This window comes from Anneissia japonica, unplaced genomic scaffold (assembly GCF_011630105.1).
Source record: "Anneissia japonica isolate Jap-2015-1 unplaced genomic scaffold, ASM1163010v1 scaffold2207_len539183_cov196, whole genome shotgun sequence".
NCBI classification, from domain to species: Eukaryota; Metazoa; Echinodermata; class Crinoidea; order Comatulida; family Comatulidae; genus Anneissia; species Anneissia japonica.
The window spans coordinates 246,601-264,688 of NW_022699997.1; the positions used below are offsets into that span (position 1 = coordinate 246,601).

Below are 18,088 nucleotides of genomic sequence, written 5' to 3' on the forward strand. Positions count from 1 at the left end.
TATATATATATATATATATAACTTGATACATGAAATGGAACAATCTAAATTTTAACATGTAATGAAACATATACATTTGGAACTAACGTTACACGTCTGCACCAGTATGCAAACATGAACTGATTAAATTATTGTTAACTGTTAATGATAGGCCTATATTGATTTTAAATAAAAGCTTAGCTTGGGATGGGGGGGGGGGAGTGAGGGAGATTGTGGTTACAACCCTTTTCTCTGTATAGGCATACCGACGTATAATACAATGTATTTGAATTGCTAAAGACAGTATTCTTATTATTACTGTTAATATTATTATTGATTCGCTAGATTATGCTCGCATTTGGATTATACTGGCTCTTTGGCATCATCGCAACAGTTATCGTTGAATTACGACAAGGAGAAACAACAACTGCCAGTTTGGTGTTGAACATGTTATTCGTGTTTACGGGCTCCATGCAAGGTGTGTTTGTGTGCGTCGCAGTTGTTTTTAACAAAAGGGTCGTAAATATGTGGAGGCAGAAACTAAAAATACCAAAACCGAAAATGCACGCACGTTTGAAAATGGAGGAGTAATTTTAATGCGAATGAAGTTTGCCCCTGACGTGTTATCGTACTGAATGCTCATCAACGAGTTCCAAAATGCTTGCGAAAAAACTTTTTTTTAAAATGTTCAATGGTCATATATTTATATACTGTAGTGCCTTCCACAGAAAACCGTCTCAAGGCGCTTCGCGAAGGGAGCGCTTACCCTCGATTTTGAGATTGTCGCCATCACTACCGTGTACACGTAAGTACCTCGGCGTCAGTTTGCTGGGCTCCGGTAGCTTCCACCAAGGATAAGCCTATGGCTCCCCTACCGTGCACTGCTAAGTTGGCGGCGCTACCTCAGGTAAGGAGGTGCGACTTTTCAGGGGAAAAGACTTAACTACAGAACAACTTAACTACAGAAATTTAACTACAGAGATTAACAAATAAATGAGAATTATTAACCATGAGAAAGTTAACAAAGAATGCAGAGATAAGCCTTCAAATTCTTTTTAAATACAAGGAGTGATGTTGCCTCACGAAGATCAACCGATCTGTTGTTTATGATGTTGTTTATGACCATTGCTAAAGAAGAGTATGGTGCTGCATCAACGTTATTTTATTTTATAAATATGCACAGTATTTGTTTCTACCAATTGTTTTGTACACAAAACGAATGTTCTTATAAAGTAATTATAACATAAAATTGTTAGCTGGGCTTTTACAAACACTGTTCTGAATGTCTCTATTGTATAGTTTACTCATGCATTTATAAAAGTTAATATTTCTGCCATTTAGGCCTGATCATATTTTGTTGCATGTTGTATACACCGTTCGGTGCCCGAATAAAATATACAAATAAAATACTGTACATTTGCATGAGAAGTACAAAATATATATTAAATGATTCTGTATAGACAAATAATAATCATCTGATTTTTAAAATAATTAATTACTAGACCACATGACACGACATGGTTTTATTGTAGAATTGGGCATGCAGTAATGTCAGGAAAACATTAACTCACAGTTTTTATCAAAGAAATTGAATTCTTGAGAGTATATAATATCCTGATTATTAGTATAGGCCCTAGTACGCCTAAAATAAGTGGCTTTGATAATATTGATAGTAATTGTTATTGTCGTGATGGAATAATAGACAATAACTGGTAATTTGATAATATTTAAATTAAAGACTTGCTGATAGCTATCATGGTTTAATATTACAATTTAGTGTTTAACGCCTTATGTAATATTTGTTTTTTAATGGATATATGATATAATATATAATATATACTGTTAGTCAGAGGAAACTAATTGTTATTGTTGATATTGTTATTGTTATTCCCGAAATATATTGTGATTGCCTTTTTGTCTTATCTTAACTTGGCCGTCTGTTTGTGGTTCGGCAAGTATTGATTGTATTTTGAACTATCATTTAAGTGTCTTTTTACACCTTTTGCATTTTAAGCAGACTGTGAGTTTATTTATGATTGTGTTGAGGAGAAATCTGGAAAGCAGTGCTTGTACTACCTTATGTTACCCTCCTTAAAGGTGTTAATAAATATATCAAATCACCATACTACGCAATCTATACTACTAAAATAACGTTTTGTGTTTTTTTTTTCTGTCGAGACGAACGTCCGCTACATTAGGACTCGATTTTATTATCCTGCATGTGTTTTTTTTTTTTGGCAAAATTAACACATTTTCTTGCTTATTACTTCCTGAATCAGGGGCGGATCCAGAATTTGTCAAACGGAGTGTTGGGGGGGGGGGACAACAGTTTCAGAATAGATAAGCGAGTAGCATGTAGCATTGGAATTTTTAAAATTTACTGGCGAAACTGGGGGAATGTGCCCCCCGTGGCCCCTGCTGGCCCTCGCCCCTGCAAATCTCATAACTGTCGAGACGTCATTATGCCACGCACCAGATCTAATATACATGTTACAAGTCCCACATGCACACATTCAGCCATATAGTCGGAATGATTCAGACGGATAGCAACAACAATAAAATTGACACCAAAGCAGACGGAGATTCTGGAACAAGTTCACGAGTTTCAGTATCTTGGTCAGAGGATATCTGAGGATGGAAATGCAATGCAAGAAATACGTTTCTGAAAATGATTGTCTCTAGCTTTCCATCAAAACAAAAACGTAAACGTTTAATAAAATACTGTTTTAGCCACCTTTATATACGCTGCAGACACTTAATAAGATATGGAACATAGGATAGAATCCTATGGCTGGAACATAGAGGGTTGGGATATTAGGCCTACATTGAACAGTAGGCATATTGTACGAAGTTAAAGGAAAAATTGTTCTGATGGTTCGTCTTGTTTTAAGAAATACAGACTGGGTGCGCAACGTTGAACTATAGGCCTACTCAATGTGTGGATGGGTGGGTGTGGGTGGGTGTGTGTTCCAATATTCTGTTGGCGATGAATTCCAAGAAGATTGAATGTCTGGACACGAACAATTTCGGAATCTTGGATTATAATGGGTTGGAATAATGTGGGGGATCTTACATCTTACTGTTACCACTGCCAGGGGCGGATTTAGGGGGGGGGGGCGGCCCGGCCCCTTCGGCCCCCTTCCGCCCCCCCCCCCCTTTTGGACATTTCTGGATCCGCCCCTGACTGCAGATTGTTTGCTGTTCAGACGCATTTCATTTTCGGCGGAGCACCATGTGCTCACAGCACACATCTCACTTTTGGAGATTTTCAGATCGTTTTCAGAACTCTTCTGTGTAAAAAATGTGGTGCGTCCATAAATTATATCACAGAGACGGTGGACACCCCTTTAGTGCATCCGTTATTGGAAATGTATTCATCGAACTTTAAATATTTTTAAATATTATTTTGTTTTCCCCCAAGGGCCAAACTAAACTGCCTTCTTCTTATGGCGGCCTGCCTATTTGTTGGATGCTATTGAACCAGAACCAGAGAACCAGAAATATTTTTCCTCTTTCATTTATAGGCCTATGTTCTTTATAATATATCAACTTCAAATTAGAGAAAAGAGATGGAGGAAGGAAGAGAGGGGGAGTAGGCATGGGGCCGAGAAGAAGAATGATACTATTATAACTCCAAAAACCCACAGATTTGGTTTGGTAAAGAAAAATTTGTTATAAATTATTTTTGGTTTCTTGCTGTAGGCCTGTGAGTTTTGTGAGTTATAGGCCTACAGTTCGTTTTTCTTTGCTACTTTTATACAGGATGTCGGAGTGCCTCATGATACCAAGATTTAGGCTTATATTTAGATCAATATTTATTGTAATGTTGTCGCAGTTTTTATTGGAAATTCTGAAGGTGAAAAACGCAGCTTATTGTAAATAGCGGTGGCGCTATTTCAAAACCTAGAAATGAGAGTACGGATTCAGTGTCCACTCCCACCACACCGCCAACACTCGCAGAACAACAACTAAAAAAGAATAACAAAAGGTCGAGTGGTGATGTAATGAAAAGTGATGATTGTTGATGACAGTACGTCAGCTGGGAACCATATTTTTATTGAATCAACAAGCCTGCTATGGTTTGTCTATATTCAAAGACGTATGTAATTGCAACCGCAGATTGTTGATTTATTAATTATTTTGTTGATTAAATTGTCTGTTAATGTCATCTGAATGCTATCCTAGTAGGGCAGGCGTACCTAGTCCTAGGGCCTAGGCTATGTAGGGCTAGCCTAGGCTAGGCCCTAACTAGCTACTGTAGCTGACTAATTAACTAGGAAAGACTGACAGTGTAGCCTACCTACGTAGGTAGAAACCGTATTCTAGTCTGAAGGCCAGGTTTATTAATTAACTGTACTAGGTTGAGTCCTAAATTAGGGTAGCCATGCCATGCACACATGGTGGGCATGACATGAGTGAGTTTTATTATATTAAGCCCTAGGCCTAGCTAGGCTAGGCCTAGGCCTCAGCCATGTAAAATCCGAGGTGTTGGTTGTTGATTGGAGCATGATGGAGATATGCTTCTACTTCTTAACTCAGCATACTCCTTCTGTTGAGATATTTCGCTGATATTTTTGATATTTTTTAAGCTTATTCGCGTGAGTACGGTACTACTACTACTACATATAGAGGCTAGCCTAGTGGTACTAGGCCTAGTGTAGGTACTGTATTTACTGTTAAGTTGTAGCAGGGAGTTTATAGTTAATACCTCCATGATTGACCTACCTACATTTACATAGCCTAGGCCCTGCATTTAATTTAAGTAATTATATAATCTCGGGGTGAATTATAATAATCTTTCCACCCTTTAAGCTAAGTGCATTGTGATTGGCAGACACATAAAATATATTAAGTTTAGAAGGACAGAATTTAATTGCAAATAATTTGCACAAGTCTTTTTCTAAAGTCCAAAAAAATGTATATACTGTATTATTTCATTTCCTTTCATTTTTTTGTCCAGTAAAGAAGCAGTAAAATGCAATCTGAAAAAAATGAGGGTATAGCAGGGCCAACCAAAGTGAACTTATCACTGTAGCTGTGCAAGTGAACCCTTCCCCAAAACAAAAATATTTAAAAAAATGAATGAAGAGAAAATCACAATGACAAAAAATCAAAATAAAGATGAATCTTTCAAAGAAAGAAAAATTTGCTGTCTGAAAAAAAACTGTACCTGTATTATCTTGACTTAGAAATGATAAAAAGGACACGAAATTCAATGATCTACAGGTAATACTAGAAATTTAATTGCCTACTTTAAAAAAAAATATAATTGTTCACATGTATTTTCTTTATTTCTTTTTCAGGGTTTGGTATCTGATGCAGATAAAAGTGATATCAACGAATATTTGCAAAATTTAAAGTAAACTGATACCCCTAAATACATCTAATCCAATGTAGTCATTTTGTTCATTTCTTTAAAAAAAAGTTTAGCTTGAGGGATATATCAATACATTTGCTAGACTCTCAAGATGATACACAGAACATACATAATTAGCACTCATACTTCAGCAGCATTTCAGATTATGAATGACCTGCGAACTTCCAAAGAACTCTGCGATGTTGTTGTTTCTGTTGACAATCAAAATTTCTACGCTCACAAGGTTGTATTAGCCGGCTGCTCTCCGTACCTCCGTGCCATGTTTACGAACGGCATGCTGGAGACAGCCAAGAATGTGGTGAAAATTCAAGGCATTGACCCGGTTGCGATGGAGATTATTTTGGACTTCATGTACACAGCAACAATTGAAGTTAACGTTGAGAACGTGCAGATTGTCCTTGCGGGAGCAAGTATGCTAAATATGAGTAGCTTGCGTAACGTCTGTTCAACCTTTCTCCAATCCCAGTTAGATGCTAGTAACTGTCTTGGTGAGTGAATCAGTTGTAGATCCTCTTGTTTTAACTTGCCTCATGTTTAATTGCAGGAACGTGTAGGTATCCGTGTAATTACTGTAATCTGTATAATATTTTGCTGTTCAAGATCTGATCATTGTGATCATTTTATTATTGGTGTATATGTAGTACATCTGCAAAAATAATAGAGAAGACGAATATTTATATACACAATTTTTATTTCATTCAAAAAAATACTAGATAAGTAAAACAGGTAAACCAGCTGAAATGTTATCCTTTATGCATCTTTAAAAAAAATGTTTTATGTTTTTCCACTAAGGTATTCATTCATTTGCGGATATGTACTCTTGCTCTGAGTTGGAATATGCCTCTCGGAGTTTCATTTACCAACACTTCCTTGAGGTTATTCGAACCGAGGAGTTTTTCATCATGGGCGAGCAAGATGTGTTCAAACTTTTCAAAAGTGACCAGTTACAAGTAGAGCATGAGGAGGATGTGTATGAGGCGGCTGTTTCATGGATAAGTTATGATTTTCACAATCGACAATACAGCTGTTGTAAAGTACTACAAAACATTCGCTTTGCGCTCCTAGACAAACAGTACCTCTTAGAGAATGTCAGTAATTCGGAGCTTATACGGAACTGTCCGAATTGTGGAAAGGCTGTTAGTGATGCCGTCAGGATAAGGAATGATAACCAAGCCTTAGCTATGATAAGTAGCCGATGTCAACCTCATAGTATATATGTAATTGGGGGAAGGAACAGTGTAGATTGTCAATTAAACTCGTGTGAAAAGTATGAAGCTTCAAAAAATAGATGGATTCCTCAGGTGAGTTAACACTTTAATTTTCATTATTATATATTATACTTTCATAATATTTGATTTTTTAGGTACTCGTCAACAAAAATATACAATGTACAACAGTGACAATAAAAATAATTATAAGTCAATCGTGACGTCATTACTGCAACTCCCAATGTTATTTGCTTATTTCCTACAGTACAATAATTTTCACATAGTGTACGCTTGATATTTTTAGGTTTGTGTGCAAAAAATATACCTCTTTTTTTCGTCACCGCGAAGATATCATGCACAGAGGTGAATTCCTTTAGGGCAAGGTTAAATAGAACCCGAAGAAAGTTACTTCAAATTCAATATTAAGTATGAACAATTAACGAATTCCTTGAATCAATGGACCCTAATCAACTAAACAAACTGAATGTTTAATAGGAATGTTCTAGACCTATTTTAAAGACTCAAGGAACAAAATTTAGATGTAGGCCTATGACCAGGCAGAAGGCCGCCGAGGCCTCCTCCAAGGTTTTAGCCTACAGTAGCCTAGTTATGAAATCATCGCATGATTTTACCTGCACCGACCAAAAAGTGACTGAACTGTATTCTCTCAAATGCTTTAAGAAATATTTTCTTTGACAATCAAAATAGCATTACAAACAAATTCTTCTAACACAATATAATAGTTATTCATCGCATCAGTACTGTATTGCTGATGTGCAACGTTACTAACGTATCTCTGTGAGTTAATGTGTATTGCAGATTTAAGCACAAATCAGCATACTGCCAAATGTAAATACGCACACAGATACTGATCATATACCTATAGCAACCGATGATTGCTACAAAAGTTGATTTATCAAAACTAACATTAAAAGATGGCGATTGACTTATAAAGCAATTAGTAGAGCTGCATGCATCGTATACTAGCAGAAAATTATTATACTTAGGTTAGATTTAATGCATTCACAAATTTTTTCAAGCTTTAAATCTAAACTTCGTATAATAATTTTCTTAAAGTGTACTATATGCAGCTCTATTAATTTCTTAATACAAATTTAGAAATAGAAGACAGGTCTGGGAATCGCCTGCTAAGTTCTGTCTCCATACTTTTTGTCCATCCTGTTTTGTAACGTTTGTAGGTTGACTATTAGGGACAGTAGGCATACGTGTTATACATGTCAGAATGCATACATTACATGTGAAATTTAAAGGTAAGTAGGAGAATAGCTCATAATAGCATCATTGTGTTGAATTGCATATGGGCGTGTTTTACATCATTCCACAACGACGGGCTGAAATGAACCATAGCATTAGGGTAGCCCCCCTACCTGAAAAAAGGCTATGGACAACCTATTTTTAAGTCCTTATCCGAGAAGACCAACCCTTGGCAAGGACCAGCTTGAACCAGGGCCAATGTTGAGGCTGTAGTTAGCGACACTCTTACCTTTCGCACGGCAACTCGACTCGCATATTTTACTTGTAATTGGATGAAATGCAAATTTATTTTTGACCTAGATGTTTATATTATAAATTAAACCCACAAAAATGTACCCATGAACCAAATTTCTACAACTGATGACACATCCCACAATAGAAACTCCTGTAACCATTTGAGTGACATGACAGCCACTTTTCTAGATTTCATAAACTGCCACTCTTGGAATAAATTTTAGAGCACATCATGATGTAGTTAGATTTATATAGCGCTTTATCCCAAAACGGTCTCAAAGCGCTCGAGGTGTGGACTAGCTCTTATAGTAACTTGCTTCTCACTGTGCTAGCCGGTAAACTGGTACCAGCTACTCTTGTCTGTCCACAATAGGAGATGTATGGACTAGTACACCGGGGTAACCACCTCCTCATCTGGGTTCTTTTAAGTACGCACAAGCCAAGTTGTGTAGACTGGGCCTTTGGTTTATACTGTAGTCCTTTCCGAGAAGACTTGTTCCATCACCAGAACCATGACATGCGTGCCGTTCGAACCAGCGCCGATATTATGGCTGTAGGTGCGGCGCACCTGCCTTAACTGCTCAGCCATCCAAATTGATGATGTTGATGAAAAAATATTAGAGTAAATTTTCAAAAAAATCTAACATTTTTCTTTTTATTTTTTCTTATATTTTTTTTAGGAAAGCATGGAGATTGCTCGAACAGCAGTGGGTGCTGCAGAACTTGATGGTATGCTGTATGTGGTTGGTGGCGAATGTGCTTTCAATGGCGTACAAGATGACGATACAATGTATTTAGGTTGCGTAGAGTGCTATGACCCTGTGCTAAAACGCTGGACCAGAAAAAAGGAGCTAAATGTACAGAGATCATTTGTGGCGGCAGCTTCCATGGGTGGTTATTTGTACTGCATAGGTATGTACATTTATGCTGAAGAGCAGCTTTAGCAGGGAACCCAAGTTGGTAAAAGTCATTTCCGAGAGATTTACAGTGGCTGATCCAGGAATTTGAAGTGGGAGGCAGGGAGGGACTTTCACAGTTGTAGGGTAGGCCTACCACCTCAGCCCCACCATGGTTGGTACCTATAAATTGCAGGAAGTGACACTCTCCTTTTTGCCCATTTTTTTATAATGTGGAAAAAATTAGGACCTACCTTTGAATTCTCTACCAATCTGCAGTGGTTATGAACAAATTTAATTTTATATATAACTGCACACAGTGATACTCATTGACACTGACTTCCATGAAACAATTGATAATAAAATATTTAAAACATGCAAATATTATGAATTTGCGGGAGATGGATTATTTCCGGGAGATTCTTGCTTGTTTGCGGGAGTGCGGAAAGTCTTCCGGATTTCCCGAAGACTCCCACAATTTCCGGGAGACTTGGGACCCCTGCTTTAGTCAGCTAAACTAGTAGTACTGCATTGTGGCACTAAAGGGTGGAGATTTTTTGTATAACCTTGGCCTCTGTTTAAATTCCATCCACTGTTTACCTTGTGTTTCAGCAGGTTTTTGGTTGAAATTCTAGTTTCAATAGTGCAAAGCTGTTGGTTTCATACACACGATAAAGTATGCATCTTATGTAATGAGTAGGGTATTGTTTCAGGGTGTACAGTAACTGTCCAACTCATTTTTTGAATAGTTTTTTTATACATAGAAATCCATTCAAATTTAATCCATGAGAAATCATATTGTAATGTTAATCTAACCATACCAGCAACTTTTTATATTGTTTATACTGCTTTTGTGTATTGTTTTCATTTGAATTCGAACAATTAAGATTTACTGTATATTGCAATTATAATTCTTGTTGTTGAATAGCAATTAATATTTAATTATTAAACCTTGAATTTAATAAACATGCCAAAACTAAATTATTTCAACTATCACACTTAATTACCATTAATATAATAATAATAGTGTAGTTTTATATAGCACACATATCCATCTATTGTAAGATGCTTGATATGTGGACTAGGAACTCGATCAATGACTTTCTTCGCCACTAAGGGTCCCTTCGTGTCTGTGCTACCCGGTAACCTGGTACCAGTAACTCTCGTCGTCCACCACAGGGGCTGTCTGTTCCAGTACACAGGGGTATTCCCCCTACGCGTCTCGAAAGATGTACTGGGTTCTTTATAGTGCACACGAGCCATTGTATACACCGGGCCTACGGTAAAGTCCTTATCCGAGAAGATTTGTTCTACCACCAAAACCATAGGTGAGCGTGCCGTTCAAACCAGCGCTGATATTATGGCTACAGCTTGCGGCGCCCCTGCTAACCGCTCGGCCATCCGAATCGCCTTCAGGGGTCTTAAACTTTTAGTTAATTATATAATAATGTAGTTAATTTATAAATTATGAAATTATTTCTTTGGAAAGTGATGTGAATATTAGTGCCTGAAGTTTACTGGATCCAGAGATTTGGAATTATTTTCATTCAGTTTCTTAACCTTCTGGTTTACACAGTTATGTTTCAGTCGTAGGTGGGAGTATTTCATGGCATAAATGTGGCTGCTTCTCATATGGTAACATCTACTATACCTAGATAAAAAACATGCTTTGGTGATGCAGTAAATGCAGTTTGCTGTACATAATAATAAAATAATACCCAAATCCCCTGACTTCAATTTTACTGGATTTGATAATGAATTAATTATTTTCCCAAGTTCTCTACACTAAGTGTATCAATATGGATTCATTTTAAGTGTCATATTCAATATGAATGAATTAGTAAATAATTAATTTTAATGAATTATTATTTAACAATGAAACTAATAACCTATTCAAAATGTCAAGATGATATAGCTGTACTAATTAATATTTAGAATTAATCATCTTCCAATCATGGTTTATTTATATTCTTTTAAAGCCAACATTTCACTAAAAAAAAAAAAAAAATAATGCATATGCATAATTACTTTCATTATTATAAACCATAAAAAAATATTGGCATGTGTGCTGAACCATGGATGTGTGTGCGCTGAACCGTGGATGTGTGTGCGCTGAACCGTGGAGATCTCTAGGTCCCCGGTTCAATTCCCATCGCTGCTTCTCCTTGTGTTTCAGCTAGAGGGCTGAAATACAAGTTGCAATAGTGTATCGTCTTTCGGATGAGACGTTTAAGCTGTTGGTCCTGTGTGCATTTATGGCCCATGTGCACGTTAAAGAACGCAGTACACTCTTCGTAAAAAGGTAGGGGATTGTCTCCCAGTGTACTGTTCAATCACCACCAGAAGGACCTCACTGGAAATAAGTCTTCTTCTAGACTTTCGTGGCTATCCTTGGTGTTTACACCAAATAAATCCAATCCAATCCAAAAAATAAAAAAAAAAAAGAATAGAAATAGAGACTATTTCTCATAGAAGGTTACCATTTTCTCGACGAATTCTTCGTTACTAGGCAAATTCAGAGGTTGTAGATGGCATTTGCTGAAATCATCTCACCTTTGTGTATACTCTATACAGTCAATAAAGTGCGCCCTCTCTAATGAAACTAGTTTTTGTACTTCGCATCTTGCACACTTTGGTCAATCGAGTAGGCCTGAGATATGTTTGTTTGTCAAAATCTCGGTCAGAATCCTTTGTTTTAACAAATTTGAAATAATTCCAATGAAGTATTATATTTCACAAGTGTCAATACTAGCAATGGAAAATATCATGTGGGCCATTTTCATGTCTGATAACAGAACCTAAATGGAGGTAAGGCTAGGACTAGCCTAGCAGTGTTGATAGGTTAATGTTTTCGGCGCCTACTATATTTCTTTGCAGACCTATCGCAAAATCAAACATAAAAAATTCATCTGCTTTTTTTTGTGTGTGTGGAACACAATTTCAGTCTATTTTACATTTTTTCATGTTTGAGAACGTCTAAGTTATAAAAAATGTATAAAAATCAGATCTTTCTTAACAACCAAAATTTTGCCGGGCATAGGGCTTTAAAGTATTTGGAGTTTTACTATTTAATAAAATTTATATCTTAAATAATTCTGCGATTCCAGTATCACTATGAGCTTCCGTAGATGTAATTGATTAGAGTTGTTTTAATAGGGCGGTCACAGGAATTGAACCCATGACCCAGTGATTGGAAGGCATGCACCTTAACCACCAAGCCATTCAACCCCACTTCAATTTGTTTTTTTCATTTAGATTTTTAATTGTAAGGTAATGTAACTTATTATACAAGTTAAGCAATTCCACATGAAACTGAATTTTTTATATTTTTTTAGCTTAAATCTCTACTGAAAGATTGATAAAATAATTTGCATTTTATTTCTCCAACTGACACACAATGAGGCCAGTGATGGAAATGAACCAGAGATCCAGTGATTTCCATGGTTTGGTGCACACACACAGTGACTACATTATACTGTACCACCAGTTTACCTTAATATTCTATGATAGAGCATTTTTAGAAATACTGTAGCGGTCTCCCTATAATTATAGATGTCTTCAATTATAGGATTAAATTAAATGAACCTAAATGTACACATAGGCCTACTGATAATAGCTTGATTAAGATCTGGGTTGGATTGCCTTATCTAGGAAAGGCAGGTGAATCCATTTTACGTAGATGCTTAAACAAAGTAAAGAAACATTTTGTTAAAGAGGTAAAATTCATAACTTTATGGCTGTACAAAAATGTCTCTCATTTTATATCTACTAAAGATGAAACCCCTAAGGAATATAGGAGCTCTGTTGTTTATCATTTTAAATGTCCAGGTTGTAATAGTGATTATGTTGGTAAGACAGATAGATGCTTAATAACTAGACTCAAAGAACATTCTTCACGATCTGATAGTGTTATAAATGATCATATACAAAATTGTGAGGCATTCCAATATGTTTTAGGTTTACAAGGTATACTTGAAAAGGATAATGTAGCCTGTAATGTAAGCAATAAATTAGGTTTAATATTTTCTAATACTCAAACATTATTGACAGTTCGCAAAACTGCTCATTGTATAAAGAAGTGTTTGCTATACATAGGCTACACTTAACAATATGCTGAAAGCTTCAAAGGAGCTTTCTTTTTTTTTGTAGGTAGCTTTGATTAGTAAAGGTAGGAATTAGTTTATTCATAGCTGTGTCACCTACTAGGGGTAATGTTTTTATCGGTCAAACACTTTTGGTACTTGTGCATATAACCTTGCAAATACGGATAATTTTTCATTCCTGACGATGACATAACTAATGTCGAAATATTGAATCCCGACACGATAGCGTGCATTTCGATACTTGGAATATATATTATACTATCTTATCTGAGATTAATCAGTGGACCTTTTGGTTTTTTAATGTTGCTCTTTTGGCGTTCCATATAAAAAACACAAAAACGACTGAAGCATGCCTATGGAATGCAGAAATGTGTAAACACCATTTTGGTCAATTAAAGACGTGGCAGGGAAATTAATTATTTTCCCCACAATTAATCTGAAATATGGATTGATGTCACTTCGCGCCATCGGGAATTTGATGATCTATGTTGTTACATTTTTTCATACCAGTAGGTTTTGAATCTGAGATGTTTATTTAGGCCTTGGTTGTCTGTTATGATTTCAGGCTTTGATATAAGCATAATTATAATGTAGAAGCTGCTACAGACCTTGGGGACACTGGTCTCAAATGCCGTTTGTAATTGGAGGTAGACCTGTATATATTAATGTTCCTTGTCAAATGTCTCACTTTTCTCAGTTGCAATTCCTTCACAAGACAAATATAAACACATGATGCTCTCCATTCACGTAGATTATGTCTCATTATTAGGCTCAGTGAGGGAAGTTGAACTCAGGACCCAGGGATTGGTAAGCAAGCATCTTTAACCTCCAAGCTATTCCACGTACAAGTTCTTCTACTCCACTCTTTTTCTAATGCATAGAACATCATTGGTTTATTATGTTTTGTGTGCATTTGTTCATCAGGTGGTGAAAATGCATCAAACAGCTTTAATGTGGTGGAGCGTTATGACCCTAAGATAAATCGATGGTGCTTCCTGCAAAGTATGAAGAGGAAGAGAGCAGGCTGCGGTGTTGTCGTTTGTGATGGAAAACTGTATGTAGCAGGTATGTCTCTATGTTTTGCAACATTTTTTGTTTTTATAGTTAAAGGAAATTTTAAAAGAGGATATTTTAGTTTATTCTTTGGCTGCTATACACAAGATTTGGTCCTTCCATTATTGAAAATAGAGAAGGTGGTTGGGGTGGGGAGGTATTCCCTTGGGTTGTTTCACTGGTCCAGGGAATTGCCCTGGGTAATTGTGCCTATGGAATTGTCCATCAGGTACTTGCATTGGTAGACTTTCTTGTGCACAGGGTACATTATTCAGAAATGATAATCCTTATACACTTAATAGTTTCTCTTGTCTCAGTATTTATAATTTGCTGACTTTATTAGGTGGCTATGACAAAAACTACCACATAGACCGTGCCAGCATGGAGTGCTTTGATCCTGAGCTTCAGGAATGGGTGTTTGTAGCGGAGATGGAGAAAGCACGTTCTGGCGTGGCCTTAGTTGCAATGGACCACTACATCTATGCTCTAGGCGGCAGGCTTAGGCATACAGACCAATATTTTGACATTGCAGAACGGTAAGAATCAGTATATAAGTTTTACGTATTTAAATTCAGAATCCGGAGGAAAACAAATTTTTGATATGTTGTTTGGCAAAAAACTTGGGAACGGTGAATGAGATACAGATTTTTGAATATTTAAGAACTTTGAAAAAAGGGGCGTAACTGCCCATTTTTACACCTTTTTTCCCCAGTTGAGCCAAGTCAACATAACTAGCATAAAAAGGGTGACATTTTAAAAGCCAGAGATCTGCCTGAGACACTTATCACCGCTAGTCGGAGGGTGTATAATATTATACATGATTTTTTTTTTCTTATGATTGAAGAACGTCTCTACTCCCATTTATTTAAGAGGGCCCTTGAATGTCAGCTTACTTTCTAGGATAAGCTGAAAAGTTGAATCTGTATGAGGCATGCCATCCAAAAACCAGCATCACTCACCAAAAAATGAAAATTTAATTTTTAATATATTCATATTCTCCAAATTATAAGCTTAAAAATGATGGGTCATTTACTGGAATACACTTACTATTGCCAAAGTTATGAGTAAAGGGTTTCTTTGTGCTAAAGTATTCAATACTGCTGCCTTCTTTATGCTAATACTCAATTGAAAAAACAGATTGCTTTTGAAATTCTGCATTATACAGTTATTTGATCTACTTGCTATACAATAGCAATAATTTGAAGAGAATTATTTGTTTAGAGCGCTAAATATATTCCAACATATCTGTACTAATATATTATTATTACATAAACACGAACATTTTAGGTTTTAACTTATTTCTTTGATTACATCATATAATAGGTACAATACACAGACACACCAATGGTCCTCAATCCAACCAATGCAAGTTGCCAGGGCTTGGCCCGCTGTGGTAGTGTTTGATAACCAAATCTATGTTTTTGGAGGTTTTGACGGTACGAACCGGCTACGCAGCGTTGAGAAGTACAACCCGCACACAGACACATGGACGTTTGTGGCCAACATGAGCGCTTGTCGAGCAGGATGCGGAGCAGCTGTTGTATAACCCTTAGCAAATTGGAAGCTGATATTATTGATTATTCAAATTATGGATATTTGCTGGTCATCACATGTAGGATTCACTATATTTCATTTGAATTTAAAAACCACAACTGCACATTTATTAATAACATACATTTAAAAAATCATCCAGTAGATATAATATTTATCCTGGTCAAGTACAAATCATTAAAACGTTCCCAAAAAATTAGGATGATTAGTTTTCTTAACACTTTCAAATCACATGTGAAAAAAAAAGGGTTAAAATAATATAATTATAAGCAGTTTTTCTTTAGAGGAAGGGCCTGTTGTTGTAGGCAATTTTATTAGAGTGATCTGCTATATGATGCGATTTGTCCATTTATTGTCTGTATGCAACTTCATTCGATTGATTACATGTTTTTGTTTAATCTTCTTCATCTGAAATATTTCTTATCATTTTTATTCTTATCAATTTAATATCATTTTTTGAGTAATAATGTTGCCTAGGAGGTGAGGACTTTACAAAAGTATTGTACAAAATGTTAGGTTTTGTTTTTATTCACTCCACTGTAGATCTGTTTTAATTGTGAGATAAAGGGTTAAACCCACAATTGAATATGCTAGGTGCTTAGGTAATAGCATACAGAGCCATACCCACATGTTTTGGTTATTTATTTTAGCATGGTTAGCTTGGTTGACCAACTACAATAGATTTTGTTTTTGGGTTTTCTGTAAATGCATAGAGACCATGTATTTTATGCGCTATATAAAAAGTCCCCAACCATTACCATACCATTACATCCAAGACACGTGGTAAAGACACACAACACAAATACTACGAAAAATAATACATACCTCTATCGATGCACTAAATACAGAACGCATATCCCGACCTATGTGACTCATACCCATACCAACATACTGTACACTAACAAAACACAACACATACTCAAATACACTAATAAGGCCGGAAAAAAAAAAAATTTTGTTGGCCAAGTTTTGAGAAAATAAAAAAAATGGGTAGGTCAGTAGGAAAACTTTTTTTTTTTAACAACTAAATATGTGTTTATGCCTAAAAAGTAGAAAATACACAAATAATACAAAAATTCATATTTGCTCATAAAAAAAATATTGTTTGTTGTAAAAAAAAAAACAACCTAAAATGTTGACCCTTAATTTCGTTAAATTTCGGTCGGGCGTGGCCAACGCAATAATTTTTTTTTTTTTGGCCTAATTATACGAAAAAAAACACTTCCATACATTTATATAATTTTAGATAAATATTAGTCATTATTATTTTGCTGCAAATTTATTTACTTATGTAAGGTATTTGTTTCAAATTAATGTTAGTTCACCAAGTGGTACTGTACATAAACCTCAAAGAACATATAGAACAAGAACATGCACTTCATACAAATTTGTGAAATGTTTGAAATGAATGAACTCAGTGGAACATTGAAAATCCAAAATGGATTGTAATGGATTGGATTAGATAACCCTTGGAAGTCCGAATACTTATTTTCCGGTGGAGTATTTCTGTTTGCTATTGGGAAGTACACTTGTACTGGTATGGACATTTATAATGTGCCTTTTCCTTGCGGCTGTAAAGCGCACACTAAGTCTCAGTTGTTCAGGGAAAAACTCGGGCAGCATGTACTACAGCAAAAACACGACAATCTTCTACTCTCTTCCAAGGAATGTACTGCAATCTTTAATATCCACATGGGCCATATTGTACACAGGACCAATGTCTTAAATGTCTCATCCGAAGATGTTGTACTTTTTTTTTATACTTGCATTTCAGCCCTCCATTTGAAACACAATAAAGTGGATTGAATTGGTCCTCCAAACAATAGACCTCCACAGATCAGCGCAACACAGTGGCTACCACCTAGCCAAATGAGTTTATGCTGCTCTATGAAACAGATAACATACACATACATGCTCTAGTATCTTGCCAGATATATCAACAATCAACACATACCTAAAAAGTAATAATCCTTTCTAGACTTTTGAGGGCGCTGTTACTTTTTAAAATATTTTCACATGCAAATTATTGGAAATGTATTCTTTTTATATATGTTCTTTGATCGTATGTACAGTATGAATACATAAAATGTTAGTAAATCTTCAGAGTGTTAAAAATATTATTTGTTATTTTTTTGTTTAAAACTAATGGTGTATGACAAATGTAATACTCAATTTCAGCTTTGCCAATGAAGAGAGTCATTTATGATGCATTGATTATATATATCTACTGTTGACTATAAATTATAAATAAAGTGTTCTTTATTCGGGTGTATTGGTTCACGAATATAGATTTTTAAATAAACAATTACCTCAAATTTATTGTTGGATATAATCCTGCCTGAATTAATAATTAAGGTATAAAAATACTGTTATGTTCATCATATAAATATAAATATATAAATATAAATATAT

The 18,088-nt window shown here is 35.7% G+C and overlaps 2 protein-coding genes across 2 annotated transcripts in view; both read left to right on the forward strand.

Moving 5' to 3' along the window:
- Positions 1 to 730, forward strand: part of LOC117103253 — a 12,448-nt gene extending 11,718 nt beyond the window's left edge. Inside the window, exon 4 of the mRNA XM_033243816.1 lies at positions 325 to 730. Coding sequence (XP_033099707.1) covers positions 325 to 570 — 246 coding nt within the window. The 3' untranslated portion in view covers positions 571 to 730. The remainder of the gene's footprint in view (positions 1 to 324) is intronic.
- A 3,200-nt stretch (positions 731 to 3,930) lies between these two features.
- Positions 3,931 to 17,973, forward strand: LOC117103254 (kelch-like protein 17). Its single transcript, XM_033243817.1, has 7 exons — positions 3,931 to 4,078; positions 5,283 to 5,844; positions 6,149 to 6,657; positions 8,754 to 8,985; positions 13,997 to 14,137; positions 14,469 to 14,661; positions 15,449 to 17,973. The coding sequence occupies exons 2-7, from the start codon at positions 5,448 to 5,450 to the stop codon at positions 15,669 to 15,671; spliced, it is 1,695 nt and encodes a 564-aa protein (XP_033099708.1). The 5' UTR covers positions 3,931 to 4,078; positions 5,283 to 5,447; the 3' UTR covers positions 15,672 to 17,973.
- Positions 17,974 to 18,088: the final 115 nt, after the last annotated feature.

Bases quoted from the DNA above. Each gene is read 5' to 3' on its own strand.
- LOC117103254 (XM_033243817.1), top strand. From the start codon at position 5,448: ATGATACACAGAACATACATAATTAGCACTCATACTTCAGCAGCATTT. The intron at 5,845-6,148 runs GTGAGTGAATCA...TTTTCCACTAAG, and splicing joins AGATGCTAGTAACTGTCTTG to GTATTCATTCATTTGCGGAT. The intron at 8,986-13,996 runs GTATGTACATTT...TTTGTTCATCAG, and splicing joins TGGTTATTTGTACTGCATAG to GTGGTGAAAATGCATCAAAC.